The sequence below is a fragment of the Lissotriton vulgaris genome, unplaced genomic scaffold (assembly GCF_964263255.1).
Source record: "Lissotriton vulgaris unplaced genomic scaffold, aLisVul1.2 SCAFFOLD_2103, whole genome shotgun sequence".
NCBI classification, from domain to species: domain Eukaryota; kingdom Metazoa; phylum Chordata; class Amphibia; order Caudata; family Salamandridae; genus Lissotriton; species Lissotriton vulgaris.
Window position 1 is genome coordinate 6,755 of NW_028246552.1, and position 17,462 is coordinate 24,216.

Here is a 17,462-nt window from a genome sequence, read left to right on the forward strand (position 1 = left end):
ATATGAGAGGTATGGTCTCTGATCAATCAGGCTTCAGACATAGCAGATCAACGTCAGGTAATCTTTGCAAGTTCTAAACAGATAGACCCTGAACTTCCATTTGCTGTAGTATGTCTGGATGCTCAGAAACCTTTTGACTCTCTATCCTGGGTATATATGTTTGAAACACTTTTTAGCACTGTGAGGGGCTTTTAGGTTAGATGCGGTTGCTGTAAACTGTAACTGTGGCTTATGCTATGAATCATTGGTTACATATCCTCCCCAATTCCAGTGTCACATGGTATGCAGCAGGGATGCCCTGTCACCGCTATTGCAACTGAACCTCTCATTAGTATTTCAAAAGAAAAGCATCACAAGCGTGGCCCGCACACTGCAAAGAAGATCTATCTTATCTTCCTCTATGCAAACAATATTGTTCTTCACGTCAAATATCCCACCCTTTATCTCTGCCCTATCATGAGAAAGAGAATACGATTTGGTAGATACTCACAACTGTAAATTGGAGTAAATGCCAGGTGATCCCTCTTTTATCGGGAATGTGCAAACTCACTGTCGAGTTTCCATTATTATGGTTGATGATCCAACAAGATATACAAGAATAATGGTTCACCATACCTGTCTTCGGTGATCCAAGCAAATTATGGCCTGGTAGTTTAGAGAATAAAACATCTAGCTGAGCTCTGGACCACCGTCCTGATATAATCTAACTAGTGGGATGCATTGTGGTTATAAAGATAATATTTCTACCCCAGCTACATTATTTATTTATGAACATACCCTTGCCCCACACCAAAAATAAAATTCGGTAAAATTACCGAATCGGTATGATTCGGTATTTTAGAAGTGGTAAATTAGATTTACCTACATCGGGCCCTTTGTTCCTACATAGAGTAAACTACACCCCCCTTCCCCCACCCCCCCAGTTGGTCTCCATGCTATAGGACTTGCAACCCGCTCCACATGCTTTAGTTGCCAATGTCATGCTTTCACCTGGCATGGTCCTGACCACGCGAGTTCTAGGGAAGCATATTTACTATCCTGTCTCGAATATCGTTGATCCAATGAATCCTTCCCCCATTCAAGCCTTGTTAGGCCATGTTGAAGTCATTCCCAAGCATCTGTGTACATTCACAGCTTTAGCTATCCTTCTTGTGAAAGAAGGGTTGCTATAAGAAGGGGTAAGGACCGTCCCCCTCTGAGAAAGGCAGGGTGGAGGATTGCATTTACTGTACGGACACAATGGACATTTATGAATCTACCGTACCCCTCACTTCTCGTCCCAGAGACATTTCGTCTCCTCTGTGTTCATATTTATTGGAGACAGAGCGGCATGGACAGTAGCATCTGTTTAGTTTGATTGCTCTTTGGGGTATGGAAATAGAATGTGCATTTTTAACTCTGTAAGCAATTTGATGGCCAGTGACATTGCCATGGATGTCAGCTCTACTCACTGATGTACTGATGCACAATACTACCTTGTATTAGGCATTTGCTGCACTCTCACGATTGTATGATTTGATTCTATGAATATTTCATTTATGACGCTGATGGCTATGTACTTGATTTCAGTAACGCATTATAATTTCATAAATAACAACAAAAAAATGCCTTTAAAATGTCATTATAATACACAATTTACAAACTGCCATTTGTGTACGTCAAAAGAGTTACTAGGTCAACTTTTGGTAATTAAAACTTGAAAAGAGTCCTAACATATTTTTAGATGTTTTAAAATCGTCCTCCTGGCATGCTGGCTCTTATGATAACTGCACATAAGAAATTAAGAAATGAGATAAGACCACCTTTAAGAGTTAAACTGCCTGAGTTTAATATATTTTCCTTAATATATCAGGTGGACATGAGCGCAAAAAGCCTCAATTTATTAAATGGTATTTTTTGTTCTCTTTGAAAAAAATAAGCCATTAAGAGAGAAATTACACATATATTTTGGAATCAACCCTTATCCTAGCAGACAGTGCATTTTCACATTAGTAACACACACTCAGAGCTTCAATTTCAGACAAACCACAAAAGGAATCATTTATATCAGCAACACAAATTTACAACTTTCTTTGTCGTTGTGCAAGCTTGGCATATTCAACACAAGTTCTGAATAAGTTTGGTAGCTAATCTTTCTGGACCAGGAAATCCAATAATAAAGTGCTCTTTTCAGCAGGGCTGAATATATCAACACCAAGTTGGAACTAGTAATGCCTCGATGTTATAAGCACATTCTCCAAAACAAACAAGAGAATTGACTAGCTTCTGCTTTTGTGTTGATAACCCTATTAAAGCAGACAAGCAGTTTCCAGGGAATATTGGGAATGAGGAAAGGTCCTTCCAGCAACAGTCCAGCATCCTTGCTTTTTGTGAGCAGTTCGCCTTTGTGTTCTCCATGGATTCAGCTTGTTGCAAAGTTTTGTGTAATACCGAGGACCTTTCGGTCAAACTTCAGAGTGCATGCAGCGCAAGGATCACTTCCACACCTTCACGATTCCATCTCTGGAGGCCGTCACTATGAAACCTTGTGTTGTCTGGAAGGTGGCAATGTCAGTGATGATATCATGATGACCAACAGGCAGAGACTCAGGGCCCCTTCGAGGAGTATCATCTGTGGGTCCGGGTTTTGGTTTGCTTTGAATTTCCTGTACAAGAAGGCAAAAAACAATCAGATAGCTTATTTCTAACAGCACGAGCTTCACCCTAAAGAACATGGCTGTTGTGTCGGCGAACAGACTGTAAAACGAGACCAGTTGACAGCAACTCATGACACAAAAATCAAACGTGATACTTCAATGGGGTTTACTTCTACGCCAATAATATTACGGTCCTTCCCTGATGCAACAACATGTGCATGCATTCTCGCCTCTTCCACACCAGATCACTACTGTACTACAGCAGGGCATGGCTATAACATGTACAATCAGATACCATAAATGATATGGATACCACTAAAAACCCACTGTCACACATATTTTACAATGGACATTATCATACGCTTATTAAGTTTAGAATTCTGATGGGTCTACTAGACTTGCAAGTTGCTGATCTTGGAACCTGGAGACTTGTTCTGTACATGAGCAAAATTTTGGGTGATTATGTACAAATCACTATTTTTGTTTCTAAAAATGTAAAGTAAGTTAAAAACAACTGTACAGTGTGCTGCCTAGTGCTAACTCAATAACATGTTCCTTACACCAACCACATTTACATCCTGGTTTCCTGACATTCTAAACTGGTTGGGAAGTAGTCTGGATTAACAGGGGAGTTCAGCAATATACCCACTGACCCCAGAAACCATGATTAGACTCACCAGATGTCTAGCAAAGGTAAATCAGAAATGCTTTAAACACCCGGGTATTTGCAAAGCCAAAGAACCCATTGAATTATTTAATCATAATGTCTACTGCCTTCTCCATGAGTTTAGGTGAAGATGTAAACAAAGAAGAAAAGTATCACTTGTGAAAACACATTCAAACTGATCACATTACCAAAGTTTGAATATGTGCTCCAAAAAAAGGCCTACCCAGTACCAGAAATTGATTTTCAGAGACCAAACCACATAGTTAGATTCCTCCCATGTGAAGAAGCACCACCATGAACACCGACAAAGAACTTAGCTAGAAGCAAATATGATAAGGGCATTGCTCTGGAAGCCGTACCACGTATTACTGAGCTGCACGCAGACAGTGATTAATCAGTGGGCCTTAGCTCCGCAAGATGAACCTTCACTTACAACAGTTCGGAAAATGCTGTGATCTCGAACCTACTGGCTGCACTCTACAGGAAGGGGAGGTTGGAGAGACTACTGGAAAAGAAGTGGTTAGTGGTAAGGGCCTGGAAGGCAATAGCTAAATACTTTATGGGAAGGAGTCCTGACTAAGGAAACACCCCTTGGGGATAATGATCATATATGAGCAGTGGTAAACCTGAGGGATATTTAAACAAGCATTTGCAATGCAATAGGTCTCGCAATTGCGAGATTTTGAGCTACTGGCATTGTAAATGACAATGCCTTCTATTTATGTGTTTAAAAAACCTGCAGTAATAAAAGGCATTGTCATTTTCAATACCAGCAGGTCAAAGTTTCTTAAATACAAGACTTATTGCATTGCAAATGCTTATTGTTTACAAGTGCACCATGCTGCGCTTTCACGTTAATAGAGGCCACATCCCTTTCTTTAGACGAGCCATGTCTAAAGAAAGGTCTGTAGCTACTATTAAAGTAAAAGTACGGTATGTGGCGCTTTTACCAAACAAAGCATTTGTTTGTCAAGTTGACAAACAAGTGCTTTTTTTTGTAAAAGTGCCCCGTGAAAGTGTGCATGGCGCGCTGAATGTTGCAGGAAAGCAAAATAGTGCTTACAGACTAAATAAGACGTACTGTGTAACAACCAAAGTAAAAGGGTGAGTCCTCATGGGAGGTTACAAATAAAGACAAGGCGGTACTAAGGAGGGACTAACAAGCAAAGATACTCTTTGCTATTACATGTGTGTACTGTCTCTGTAAGAGGCCTGGGTCAGGGCTCCAAGACCTGCTGGTCTGCCCCCTGTGTTCAGCTCGTATGCGGTCTCTCTTGAGGGTCATCACTAAGCGCCCCATCCTGGCCTGCAATTCCTCCAGGTGCCAGGTCACCTCCTCCAGCAATGCAGCTTGCGAAACGACCCGGGGACCGACTCACCATCTATCTCCTAGTGGGGCCAGTGCAAAAATCAGAGCAGGTCCCTTGTATTGCTTCGGTGCTGAGAAGTGGCTGCATCAGGAATCAGGCCATGCATCTTTGCTTTCTCTCTCCGCTCGCCTCTTTCTCCAGGCGGTGGGGCCAGCGCAAAAATCAGAGCAGGTCCCTTGTATCGCTTCGGTGCTGAGAAGTGGCTGCATCAGGGATCAGGGATCAGGCCATGCGTCTTTGCTTTCTCTCTCCGCTCACCTCTTTCTCCAGGCGGGGTCTCTACAAGCTCCACCAAGCTCCAGCGTCAGTATCTGGTCAAAACCACTTCAGCTGCGGGTAGTGACTTCTGCACCCATCTCTCTACAGTGTAGTGTCCCTGGATGCCTGCAAACTGCTTCAAGCCACTGTCGCCATTTCATGTTGTCGGGCCTGTCGTCTTCGCCGGCTGTCTGTCAATCCAGGTGGCAATCCCGCTCTGGTTTTGTCTCTAGCTGTCTGCTTCTTCACCCCTGCCAAGCAACAGGTACCCTAGGCGATTGATATGCTGGCTGTAGCCACGACAGAGAGCGGGGAGACGAGAAAAACACGTCTTAGCCACTCGCCATCTTGGCCATACCCCCGATAAGTACATTTTTAGATAAAAATACTTTTCAGTTTAAAAAATCGACACTTAGAATATTTTCAGAACAGTTCACTGTTATCCAATGGGGAAAACAATATCGCAGATAATCAGGTTAGTACTGTACTTACAAATCCAGTCTTCCGAGCCAAACGTCAGCAAGGGCCAGGGGTCAGGTGTGTACCAAAATTTCACCACCAGCGGCATAGTGGCAGTTGGGTGCAGAGGTCAAAATCAGAGTTCGGCCCAATGCGTTTCAATGGAGACTGGGGGTGCCTGGAGTCACACTGCTTGTAGGTAAGTGGATCGGTTCCAGGGGCCAAGCTTTGGGGGTTAGGATCAGCACAGGGGGTCCACAAAGCAGCACCAAACCTACACCACCAGCAACACTGGGGCGGCCGGGTGCAGGGTGCAATTTCAGCGTCAGGCGCCTAATGCTTTTCAATTGAAATTCTTCTGAAGCTGAAGGCATGGCACCCGAGGTAGCAGGATGGAGACCAATGACAGCAGAGGTATGTAGAGATGTAGGGGGTCGTTGGGCACAATCAGTTCAGCTCACCAAGACCCATGGGCTTCGGGTGCAGGGGGGCCTTGCAACGTCGGAGCCTTCTTACTGGAGCCAGTCACAGTCAGGGAAAGCCTCTGGATTCACACTGCAGGCACCGCCGTGGAGCTCAGGAGTGGTCAGCCAACACTTGACTCAAGATCAGGATCGTTGGGGCAACTTCACTGCACCGGTGTGCCATTCAGACTAGGGCCGTGGGTGCAGAGTGGGCAGGAGAAGAGGATATGCCTGGATCCGGGGTCCTTGGAGTAGATTTTTCCTGCAAAGGCCTGCTGCTCACGGGAGGTTGGGGTCTTTTTCAAAGGCAGCAGTTCTCCCAGTGTTTTCAGAGGCCAATGTCTGCAAGACAGGTCGCAGGTTCGCAGAAGCTGCAGACAGCCCAGTAGGGCTGGGGCCAAGGCAGTCGTCATCTTTAGTCTTCTATGCGGGGATGTCTTCTTCCTTCTTAGGTCATCGCAGATCTGCCTTCTAGGTTTGGGGGAGCCTCCTAAATACTACATTTTATGGGGCGCTTTAGGGGAGGAGTAGATATGGCCAACGGGCACCTTACCTGGGGTGACTGCACCCATTATTATGCCACCCTCGTGTGGGAGGGGAAATAGACCGAGCCCTGACTGGAGGAGCCTTCCTCTTCAAGATGGAGGGGTTTTAAAAGTGTGCTTAACTCGCATCCTCCACCTTAGAGGTTGAGTTAGCAAAGGTGGGCACACCTCTTAGCTTTTCTAAGTTTTTCCATCAGTTTTACCGCCCAAAGTGGGAGTGTAAACCGGGGCCAGCTATCTGCTGCTAGCAGCAGAGGCTGGGGGTCGCTTTACAAAGACAGCAGGCCTTTCAAGCTTCCCTTTAAGCACTGGCCCATCCTGGGGGAGGAGGTGTGACGCCTGTGCCCAGGATGTGCATTGTTTCTGGTCCCAGAGAGAAGAGGCTCTCCACCCAAAGATCCAGAAACATGTCTGTGTGTGGCAGGCTGCCTAAGCCAGTCAGTGACCACACAAGGGTCTGTAGGTCTTCAGGGGGCACCTCTGAGGATCCCTCTGAGTACAAGGTTCTATAAATCCCACACTGGCATCAGTGAAGCCATCATGGTGCTGTGGAACTAGACTTGTCAAGTTCTCTGTCCATGTACTCTCTATGGCTACCCTGGCACTTACAATATAAGGAATATATCCTAATACTGTAGGGGCATATTTGGTCATGCAGATATGCCCACACCTGTGATCTAGTGCACCCTGCCTTAGGGCTTGTAAGGCCTGCTAGAAGGTAGACTTCTCTATATCTTGGGCAGTGTGCCATGTTGAATTAGTTGTTTTGTCTGCACCAAGCCACACATGCTGCAGTGGCAGTCTGCATGTCCTAGGTGAGGAGTACCTAGGTATCCATGAACCTTTTACCAGGGTCTTACAGGGGGCATGAAGGGCCAATTGTGGATCAATTTTAGGGAAAGAACACTGGTACTGGGAACCTGGACAGCAGGGACCCAGTACTCTACAGTCAAAGTTGCATCAAAAGCCAGACAAAAAGGTGGTGGAGGGTAGTGCAACAGAACCCCATTTTCTCACAACACTCACTTGTCTGGAGTGATTGGCTGCCATTGTAAGTTTAATGGGGGTGCAGTCATGTATCAGAGTGGCCAGAACCTCTTGAGTCTAGGTCTTTACCCCATCCTCTGGCAGAAAAGGATTGCTTTGGCTGTGCTCCAAGTTGCCACTACAATGCTGATTGCAACTAAGAAATGCCTTGCTGTTGTGTGTATCGTGTGGGCGCATAGGGTTGTCTTCCTTATATTCTTCTCTGGTTAAGAGATTCCCTAGTGTCAACAATGCACCGATTGCTCTGGGTGTTCGTAAGCAGAATTTGTCACCATTTTTAGGGGACCTTCCACCAGTGAACCAAAACACTGTTCTGCTACAAATGGGAGGGAGGTTGATAATATTACACTGCACCTCCAGATGAAATCCAGAAATGGCCAGCCACGCATGTGTATGTGGTACTAGCCCTGCCCAGGGCAGTCTGCTAGACATGGCAGCTGATCGAGTGACAAGTGTTAGAAACCATTTACCTTCTGTACTGCAGGGAAATGTTATATAAAATATTTGATTTCCTCCCATTAGTGATATCCATAAAGACTCACCAGTTCATCTGAATTTGCTTTATGTCACTGCATAGAAGCAGCGCTTCCCACCTTCTTTCCTACTGCATCTAATATTTAACAGTGTTTATTACAGCTGGACTTGAAGATGCAGAAAAGTTTGACTTCTTTCGTTCAGTAGCTACTACTAAAGAGTATGAAAAGATCTTTAATTATTCTCAATCCAGGGTTTTGAGAATCTGGATAGAGAGCTTGCTAACATCACATTAAATTTAATAAATGCACAGGTTGCTATGTTGGACCTGTGGAATAAGAAAAACATTTAGGCAAATGGACTGCCTGATTCAAGTGGATGTCAGAAATTTGCTTTGGAAGAAAAGGCAGTTGAGTATGTCTATTCAAGGTAAATAGCTTCTATCTCACGAACTACTCTAGTTTCAATTATTGCAATCAAACTCGTAATTTCAAAGACAGATACAGATGAGTTTGAAAGGAAGCGCAAAGATTGCCTCCTGATAGTACAGAAAACGTTGTAAAGACCCCTTGATTACAGGTGAGCAGAAACAATGGAATATGGTTTTCAAAAGAATTCTTGGAGCTTTAAGGAAAAATACTGATGACCAGACATACAAATGCAGCAGACAAGGATTGCGCCCTTTCTGCATGCACTTTCTACAGAACCTCCTCAACTTAATTAGTAGCACTTTATTGTGGATACTCTTTTCACCTTTCTTATGTCCTACATGCAACATGAAGACCTAAAAGGCAGATGTCAAGCAAAACAATGCCAGATTATTGCTGACAATCATGCAGTCCAGTAGGGAGGCCCTATCTTAGAACAGTATCTAATATTGTTGGTCTGATCAGAGTAGAGGGCTGAGAATCACCAGAGGTGATGCCTGATGGAGGCTATATAGTCATCCTGGTTTTGGGCTATCCAATTATCAGTTCAGCTATGAGGACCACATAAAGTGGGATAAAGAGGTCTTCTTAACCAGAGAATTAACAGAGCATTCCTCTCTAATCTCAGCTCTAGAAACCTGGACTAACAGCCTGTGCATACTGCATTGTCTGGTGTTAATAAATCGGTCTCTGCACAGCCTAACTTTTCAGAGATGTAAGTGACAACAGCAAGCGTTTAGAGCCAACGTAAATTATCTCAATAGCTCGCTCCACTGTAAGAAAATGCCCCTTTTTGCATGGGCACCCCCATTTTTTTGCTGAATTTAATTCCTTGTTCTTAGACTCTGTACATAGGGGAACTGCTGTCCAGTGCGTAGTGTATGTGCTCTGACCTCAAAAACAAGTACAAATTGTTGAATCCCTGATTGGCATATTTAACTTTCCTATAGAGCCATAGTTTATGGTACAGAAATACATCCCTGGAATGGAATGCTAAATGCCATCTGTGGACTACAGCACTTACTTTGTTGACCAGTAGTGTGGAATGGAAACATGGACTCAGGTCTACCAGTGTAGCTTGATTTTCAAAATAACCCTTTTTGATAATACAAAACCTCCCATTTAAACATTCTTACATCACGCCCTATGCAGGCTAGTAGCCCACAAGGCAGGGTGCATGGTATGTAAACGTTGGACATGTGGAAATGTAAAGTTACCATGTCCCAACAGTGACAAAGCCCCAGAAGCTATGTTCATGGTGGCAGGCCCTGGCTGTCCGATAACGAACACTATAGTAGATATTAAAATATTTAAAAAATATATTTCGTGTTTTGGACCACTAGAAAACTGATTAAACCATATTGAACCATTCTGTTTAATATTTATTTAAAGCCCTTTTCATTAGTGAATTTGGATTTATTATAGGTAAATAGGAAAGTAACCTTTAGAAAGTCACCTTCTCAGTGACTGAAGATCCTGGAAGCTAATTTACATTAGCTTTCCAGCAATTGTCAATAATAATGTGTGAAATTTGCTCCTGGCGCAGAAACAATGACCTGGGAGTGGGGAGGTGTTTTCTTCCACTGGCAGGAAGACCAGCTGAAATGGCCCAGGTACATAGTGAACTTCAGAGGGGACCTTGTCACAAGTAAACGTCAGGTGACACCTGTAAAGTCTCAGCCTTTGTCCTCATAGTCAGGCTGGCATCAAATCTAGTTGGAGGAAAGCTACCCCAGAACAGGGTTTAGGTGACCACAGAGAAAAGAACTGCCCATTTCCCTGGCCATGCCCCTTGGTTGGCATACACGCTGTTCATAAGGAGAGAACTGTTTCCCTATCTTGGACTTTGAGAATAAGGTGCACTGTGGGACAGTTTGCAGTAGACCAAACAGGAACTTCTATATTTGTGGATAGGGATACCCTCTGGATCTTTTACCCCATTGGTTAGGGAAGGGCCAAGAGTCAACCCCAACCACTAGCTGGTATCATGTGAGGAAACCTGTAGGGCAGTACCTGCACCAAGGACAGAAAAGTGGGCTCAAAGGGTCTACTGACTGACCTCCTGTGTTCCTACTGCAACACAACAAACTGCAAGAGGCCTAATGGACCCTGCTGGTGGGCTCCATCCGACAAGCCAAGTGCCTTTAAATGCTTTATCTTGAGGACCTGGGTGCCTCAGAAGTATCTCCTGTGATTGTTTAGGCACCAGAAGAAAGTTTGAAAACCAGTCCTTCAGAGCTTCAGCTAAATCCACCTTAAGGAGTATCCAACCGGCAAATCCTTAATGTCAGACTGAATTTCAGCTTCCTCCGCACCTCCCAAAAAAGACAAAATTCTGTTCTGGTTTGGGACTTAGAATATTTTCAGCAAAAATTCTCCAGAGCGGGGGAGGAGCTACGACAGCAAGCAAGATGGCCGCATAGCCTCCCGGCTCCGCCGACCTCCGTCTTTCGCTCAAAGATCCTGTCGTCTATCCTGATTTCCCGCCCCATATCCGGGTGCATGAACTACTCTGCAGTCTGATGGAGCAATCCCGAGATTTTTCCGACATCATGGAGTGGAGTAATGTCGAGGATTTGAGGCCTAACCCAGTCTGGAAGCCGGGGTCTCAAGTGTTGGTCTAGCCGGGTCCTAGTTGAACAACAGCGGACCGGAGAGAGCGGCAGGGGACTTTTGTTTTTACCATTTGTTTCTATGGCCTTTTTTCTTCTTATCTTTCCTCGCTTTTTCTTTTGTTTCTTCCTTTTTCGGGTCAGCGTAGTGGGTCTATTCTTTTGTCAACTGTCGACTTTTTATCTGTGCCTATACTTTCACGGTACCTTAGTACCATCGGGCGGGCGCTTAACTGGTGCGAACAGTAATTGTATGCTTGTTTATCCTGAATTGTATGCCTTAGCACCACTGTATTGAATGAGATCGAACTAATTGTGGACCTCCTATTGTTTTGCCCGCCCTTTATGCGCCTTTGTGATATTGTATGGCACCTGATCCTTCTATCTTTATATTATAAAATGGAGCCTTTAGTATCCTGGTATTCGTATAGTATGATCTGCTGCCAGTTTTAATTGAAGTTATGCTATATTCGCCTCCCGGGAGGCCGAGTCTGGTTCTAATTGCTTTGTTGCGATGACATTGATTAGCGGCCAGCCCTGGTGGTTGTAGGCCCATACTTGTAACTGGTTGAAGTATTAATAAAGGTTTTCCAAAAAAATTCTCCAGAGCTCCAAGGACTACCAGGACCAACCTGTTTCAGCTATCCAGCCTTGGTTCCATAGCGGTGACTACAGTTTCAGTAGCGACCTACGGAGGGAGTGTTTTTCTTCTCAAAAAGGGACAAAGTCCCATTTTGCGTTGGTGCTTAGACAAAATGTCAATGTTTTTCTTCAAAAAAGTAAGAAAGTCCCTTTCTGAAGTAGGATTAGAAACGTTTGCTAACTTTTTGACTTGCACACTTTTATCACTGCATCATTACATTCATGTGATCCATGCTCTTGAGGCTCGAAGCCACTGCACATCGATCCATTCCTTCAGCGGTTTCATGGTGATCAGGGAATGTGGAAGATGCAGGAAGCCCTGGTGCCCAGTATTTACTGAACTTTTTTAATTCCCAGATTATTATTATTATTGTGGAAGCAGTGTCTCCTACTAATCATAGTTAAAAGAACTTTAATGCTTCTATGTCCAGAGTGGGTCTTAAAAATGACTCTTTCTTTGAAGGGGTCAGAGAAGCTTTCGCCCATGTCACCGAGTCCAAGCTGGTGGAGAAGTTGAGCTGTGCACCTGAAATATTTCTGTACAGTTTCAACTAGAGCATTTTCACGTTAGCAGATATTTATCTAGCATTGCTTCCTAAAATGAGCAGTTAGGATTGCCTTGAACTTGGAGTAGCCCCTTGGGCCTGATTTCAGGAAGAAAGAATGAACTCAAACAGCATGCACAAGCCCCAGGTATGCATTCTCAAGAAAATCTTTGTGTGACTGCCATACTGAAATGTAAAAGCAGGAACCTGGAAATCAACTGTTCACAGGGAATCCAATCCCCTTTCTGAATGGTGGGACATATTTATTTGCAAGACCAGCATACAGAACTTATCTTATAAATAAACTATTTACAAATCCCATTTACAGAACATATCATAAACTTACAAAACTGTCATTCTCATGGAAACCTGTCTTTTTGTTTTACATTTAGTACTTGTTCCAGTGACCCATCACTGCACATGACGGACATTTCATACTGTAAATGAATAAGGTGCAATAGGTCACTCACTGGACTCTTATGGTGGGTGTTACCCTTTTGATAGCTTTGTTGTGCTTGGCGTCTTATCCTCAAGTGGTTTAAAGAAATGATTATTTGCCCCAATTGTACCAACCACAGTGTGTTTGGCTGAATTTTTATACTTATTTATTGTGCTCCAAAAATCTATTACATTTGATGTGCTTGAAGTGTTAAGAAAATCACATGAAATACCTCTGAATGAATGAATAAATGAATGATCAACTTGTAGAGCGCAAACAAATGCCCAAAGGCGTCAAGGCGCTAAGAGCGGAAACACCGGTAGGAGGAAGGAGGTTTTTGTCCTCTCAAGAAATCAGAGGGCAAAGAGCAAGGTCTTTAAAAAATTGCAGAAGAGAGGGTGTAATTCAAGACAGGAGATTGATGTAGGTTGGGTGCTCCAGACTTTAGATGCAGCTACAGCAAAGGCTCTTCCTCCCCACCTTACCCTCCTAAATCTGGGCACAACCAGACAATTTTTGTTGGCCGATCTCAACTGTCTAGGAGGGATGTATCATTGGCAGAGGTGTTTGATTCCTTCTGGACGTACATTATGAAGTGCCCTAGGAACAATACATAGAGACTTAAACAATATTCGCTTCTCGGTCGCAAGCCAATGCAGTTTTTGAATAGCAGCGGAGATCGAATGAAATTTGGGATTGTCCAAAATCAGTCTTGCTGAGGCATTCCAGACAAGCTCCAGCTTATGAATAGATCCCTTGTTAATGTCCAGATAAAGATCATTTCTATGGTCCAATCTGGCCAGAATCAGGGCAACAGCTGCATGTTTTCGTCACGAGAGAGAAAGAAATGGGAAGATCTTCCTCAAGGTCCTAATAACCCAGAAACAAGATGAAACAGTTCTGTTGACCTGTAGATCAAAAGATAGCACATTGTCAACTATGACACCGAGATTCTTTGCCGAGGCAACAGGGCAAGGACATGATTCAAGCCTTTCTGGCCACCATGAGTAAGTCCATATATTTTGTTGAGAAAGCTGTTTGCCATCCTGAAAGCAACATCCTGCATGCAGCTGTTAAAATTAGTTTCAGAGGCCTCTATATTTTTTGTTATGGACATGATTATTTTTGTGATATCAGCAAAGGATAATACATCCAACCCAAAGGATCTAATCTCCTTAGCCAGTGGGGAAACATATATATCAAACAAGGTGGGACTCAGAGAAGAGCCCTGTGGGACTCCACAGAAAGTAGATATGAGATCAGAGTAAAATTGGTACATCTTTACCTTCTGTGATCTGTCTGTCAGAAATGAGGCCAGGAGCTCCAAGGCGGAGTCTGATACCCCAATTTCCCTGAAACGGACAGTCAGCCTTGTTGAGAAGATGGTATTGAAGGCCGCAGATAGGTCCAGCAGTATCAGCAAAGAGGTGTACCCGGCATCTACGTGGGTGCGTATGTTGTTTACTGCTGCTATTAACGCAGTATCAGGGCCGTGGCCACTCCTGAAACCATATAGAGAGGAGTCGAGCAGGTGCTGTTGCTCCAAGAAGGTGCTTAACTGAGTGTTTAAATGTTTCTATGTTTCTCCAAGATCTTTATGGGAACAGGTAGCAAGGTAACGGGCCGATAGTTTTTAGGTTTCGATGGGTCTAAGTTTGTCTTCTTTAAGAGAGGCTTAACCATGGTTGTTTTCCAGCTAGAAGGGTAGCATCCAGAGGAAATGACCCTATTAAGACCTGCCCTTACATGGGAAAAATAAGTTCCCTTACGAGCTTCATAAGCTTCGGGGAGCATGGGTCCAGTGGGGAGCCCGGTGTAGTTTCTCCTAGGAGCTGATCGGTCTGTACATAAAACAGAGGGAGGAAGGCAGCCAGGCCAGTATCTCTCTTTTCAATATTGGGAGCACTATGAAGTGGAGAATTATTCTTTTGGGCCTTGCTAGGGAGTTCAAAGTTGAGGTTTTCCAGAGAGGAGTGGATCTCACAAATTATAGCGTGGAAGAATTTGGCCATCCTAGCACAAAAATCCTGCGAGCTATTGTTGTATAATAGGGCAGGCAGAGCGAATAGCAGATGGATCACTTTGAATAGTTCAGTAGGCGATTTGGTCTTCTGAATATATAAAGACGACTTTTCCTCTCACTGCAGGTCTGCTGAAGCCCTCCTCGCAGGCTGAGAGAACACATGTCCCTCTACCAACAACTTTAGCACCTTGTGTCTGATGGAAGGGGGTGCTTCAGGTTTCCCAACTACTCACAAAGTGTTCAGCTATATATGCCTTACCGCTCAACAGCTTGAGCCAAGCATGGCTGGAGCACTTAATAGACCTTTTGTTTCTTAAATGCAGTCTTTGTGAAGAGGAATGGTCTATGGTGTACCTGATATCAGTACTTGTTCTTTTTAAGTGCAACCGTAAGTTAAAGCGACTGGTGTTTGAACAAATAGATAAAATATTGAGTGTGCTGGCTTCCTGATCTGAAAACCTACTGACAAAATGTGGATAGCGTAACACTGTTTGTCGGAGAGAAGGATTGCTGATCATCAAAATGTGAATTAGAGATTGAACCAAGAGCTGCTGTGAGTGAATGACCTACTCCTAAGATAACCTGGGGGCTGAGGTTGGTTAAGGCATGTGTTTTCGGTTTTGTCTGGGATCAGGCATCTGCCCAGTAAATTGGGAAGAGCACTAGGGCAGGTAGGTCAAACGTCTGTTACTCAAGAGTGTCACATATGATAGCAGGAGGTACTGGAGCTCAAAGTGAGAGTATAATGAAATTGTTGTATTCAGCATCATGCATCTTATTGACTTTGAGCAGCTTTGAAAGTGATGTTGAAGAATCCATTGATGCAGAAGGCATCCTCCTCAACATTGAAACCGGAACAAGATGATGGCTTAGGTTTCCACCTCAGAGGGACCATGCCGGGTATCAAAGGAAGTCTCGGAGGAAACTGACGAAGGATATGAATCAGTTTTCAGTTAGTTTTTCTCACTTCCTTTTAATGGTTTCGCCCAAGGCACCCACCAAGTAGCTGCCAGAAGCAATGTCCGTTCCAAGAGAAAGGAGGCCAATTTAGGTCTGCCAGAGCCTAATTTTCTTTCTTTCAAAGTTCTCTAACACATATCCCCCTGCAGTGTCTGCCCACATCACAGTGTTCCGACAGGAAAAAAATACATCTTACATACTGATTGTACCTGCAATCTTTCTACCTTCCACAAGTTTTGGTTTTTAAACTAGGGTGTCTTTTCAGTATGAGAAGAGATACACCTTCTCTTAATGTTCAAACAAAGAAGGACCTAAGGAAAAATGCATCAAAAACAAACCTCCAAGTGAAGAAGAATGTCTAGTGAACAGCCTCAGTGTTCAGGGTTCTACTCAGGCCCAGTGGAAAGTAGAAGTGAGGTACTGCGCTGCTATGCAGCTTTGTGGTAACTGGGCTTGTGACCTTAAAGTGGAACCACCTTAAAGAAGAGACACTATTCATATATGCGACCTCCAATTGAAAACAGAAAATGATTTTTGCAATTCATCTTTATTTTTGATATATTATTGGTACAAAAACCATACTGAAAAGGTGTCTGAGATGCTGATGTTTATTGGGCACAAAAGATAAGTTCTTGGACTTGCTCTGTTAATATCCGGCTAGTGGAGGGATCTGAAGGGGATTTAATGACGACACTGGAAAAAAACAAAAACGCTGGAAATACTCTTCATAGTCAGTGCACCATACTATGAAGTGGTTCTCAGTTGAATAGATTTACCCAATGTGATGCTTTCCATTGTCGCCTAGCCTCCAGCACAAAATATTTTCTGAACTAATGATCAAGTGCTCTGTTATTTTTTTTCCAAGTAGCACACATTTTCTGCGGAAGGATCTCCCACCTGCAACCTTTACAAACCAACAATAAAATGGGCCCTACAGTCTGATCTGTTAAATGTTATCTCCCCCAGGCTGGAACACAAGCAAGACCAGACAATTCTCCGTCTAACTGGGTCTTGTTACCAAGGTGCAACATACATCTACAGTCTACTGGGGAACTACAGCTGGCATACCATGCCATTAACAGCTATTCAAATGACCTTAGTGAGACAGTGATTCAGAGTTACTCAAGCACTTCCATCCATCACATTTTTTATTTAATTGATATCACCCTACAACAAAGCTGACTATAATACTGATCATTAGACATGCCATTATCTTGATAGGAGTTCTACCCCAATCGCTATACTTTTTGATCCCAACCTCCCAGGCTTCTTTTAAATGTTTTGCCCATGTTACCCGGACAATACTTCTTAAACATTTTTTTGTTTTGAATCGAGCGTGCTTCCATTTTCGTAGTTGTCTCACAGCAAATCTTGACGTCCCCCTTCCCAATACCCCTGCAATTTGATTTAATATCTTTAAAACAAGCAAGAATCTCATTATTCTCTTTATAGCGACCTACTACATGTTTCTTAAAATTGACTAACAGGTTCTCCACAAAAGGAGCTCCTTCTAGCTCTCTGACCATATGAGTATATGTAGGGCATTATTGCAGTTTTTGTTTGTTGAAACATAATCTTCTCTTGTTGTACCAAAAATTCAAACTACAATATTTCCTACACTACTTTATGGTAGCTGAAGTACATTTTAAAATTTTCTCTCAAAGCAGTCTTAGAATTGATGGATGCAGATGTTTAGTTCAACTCAATATGTTCTAAATAAAGTAATAGCGCAATGAAAACGTCTGGGGGACTTAAAGATAGCTGAGGTGAAGTAGGCTATATTATTTACAAGGAGCACAAGAACAAAGAACAAATGATTTAAACAGGAAAACAAAGTCTCTCCCTAGATACAACTCGTGATACAGCAATCAAGTGGTTTCTGCTAGAATGATG

The 17,462-nt window shown here is 43.4% G+C and overlaps 1 protein-coding gene across 1 annotated transcript in view; it reads right to left on the reverse strand.

Annotated features, from left to right (window-relative positions):
* Positions 1-1,803: 1,803 nt before the first annotated feature.
* The window catches only part of PIK3R4 (phosphoinositide-3-kinase regulatory subunit 4), a 250,220-nt gene continuing 234,561 nt past the window's right edge, over positions 1,804-17,462 (reverse strand). Inside the window, exon 20 of the mRNA XM_086949456.1 lies at positions 1,804-2,645. Coding sequence (XP_086805582.1) covers positions 2,475-2,645 — 171 coding nt within the window. The 3' untranslated portion in view covers positions 1,804-2,474. The remainder of the gene's footprint in view (positions 2,646-17,462) is intronic.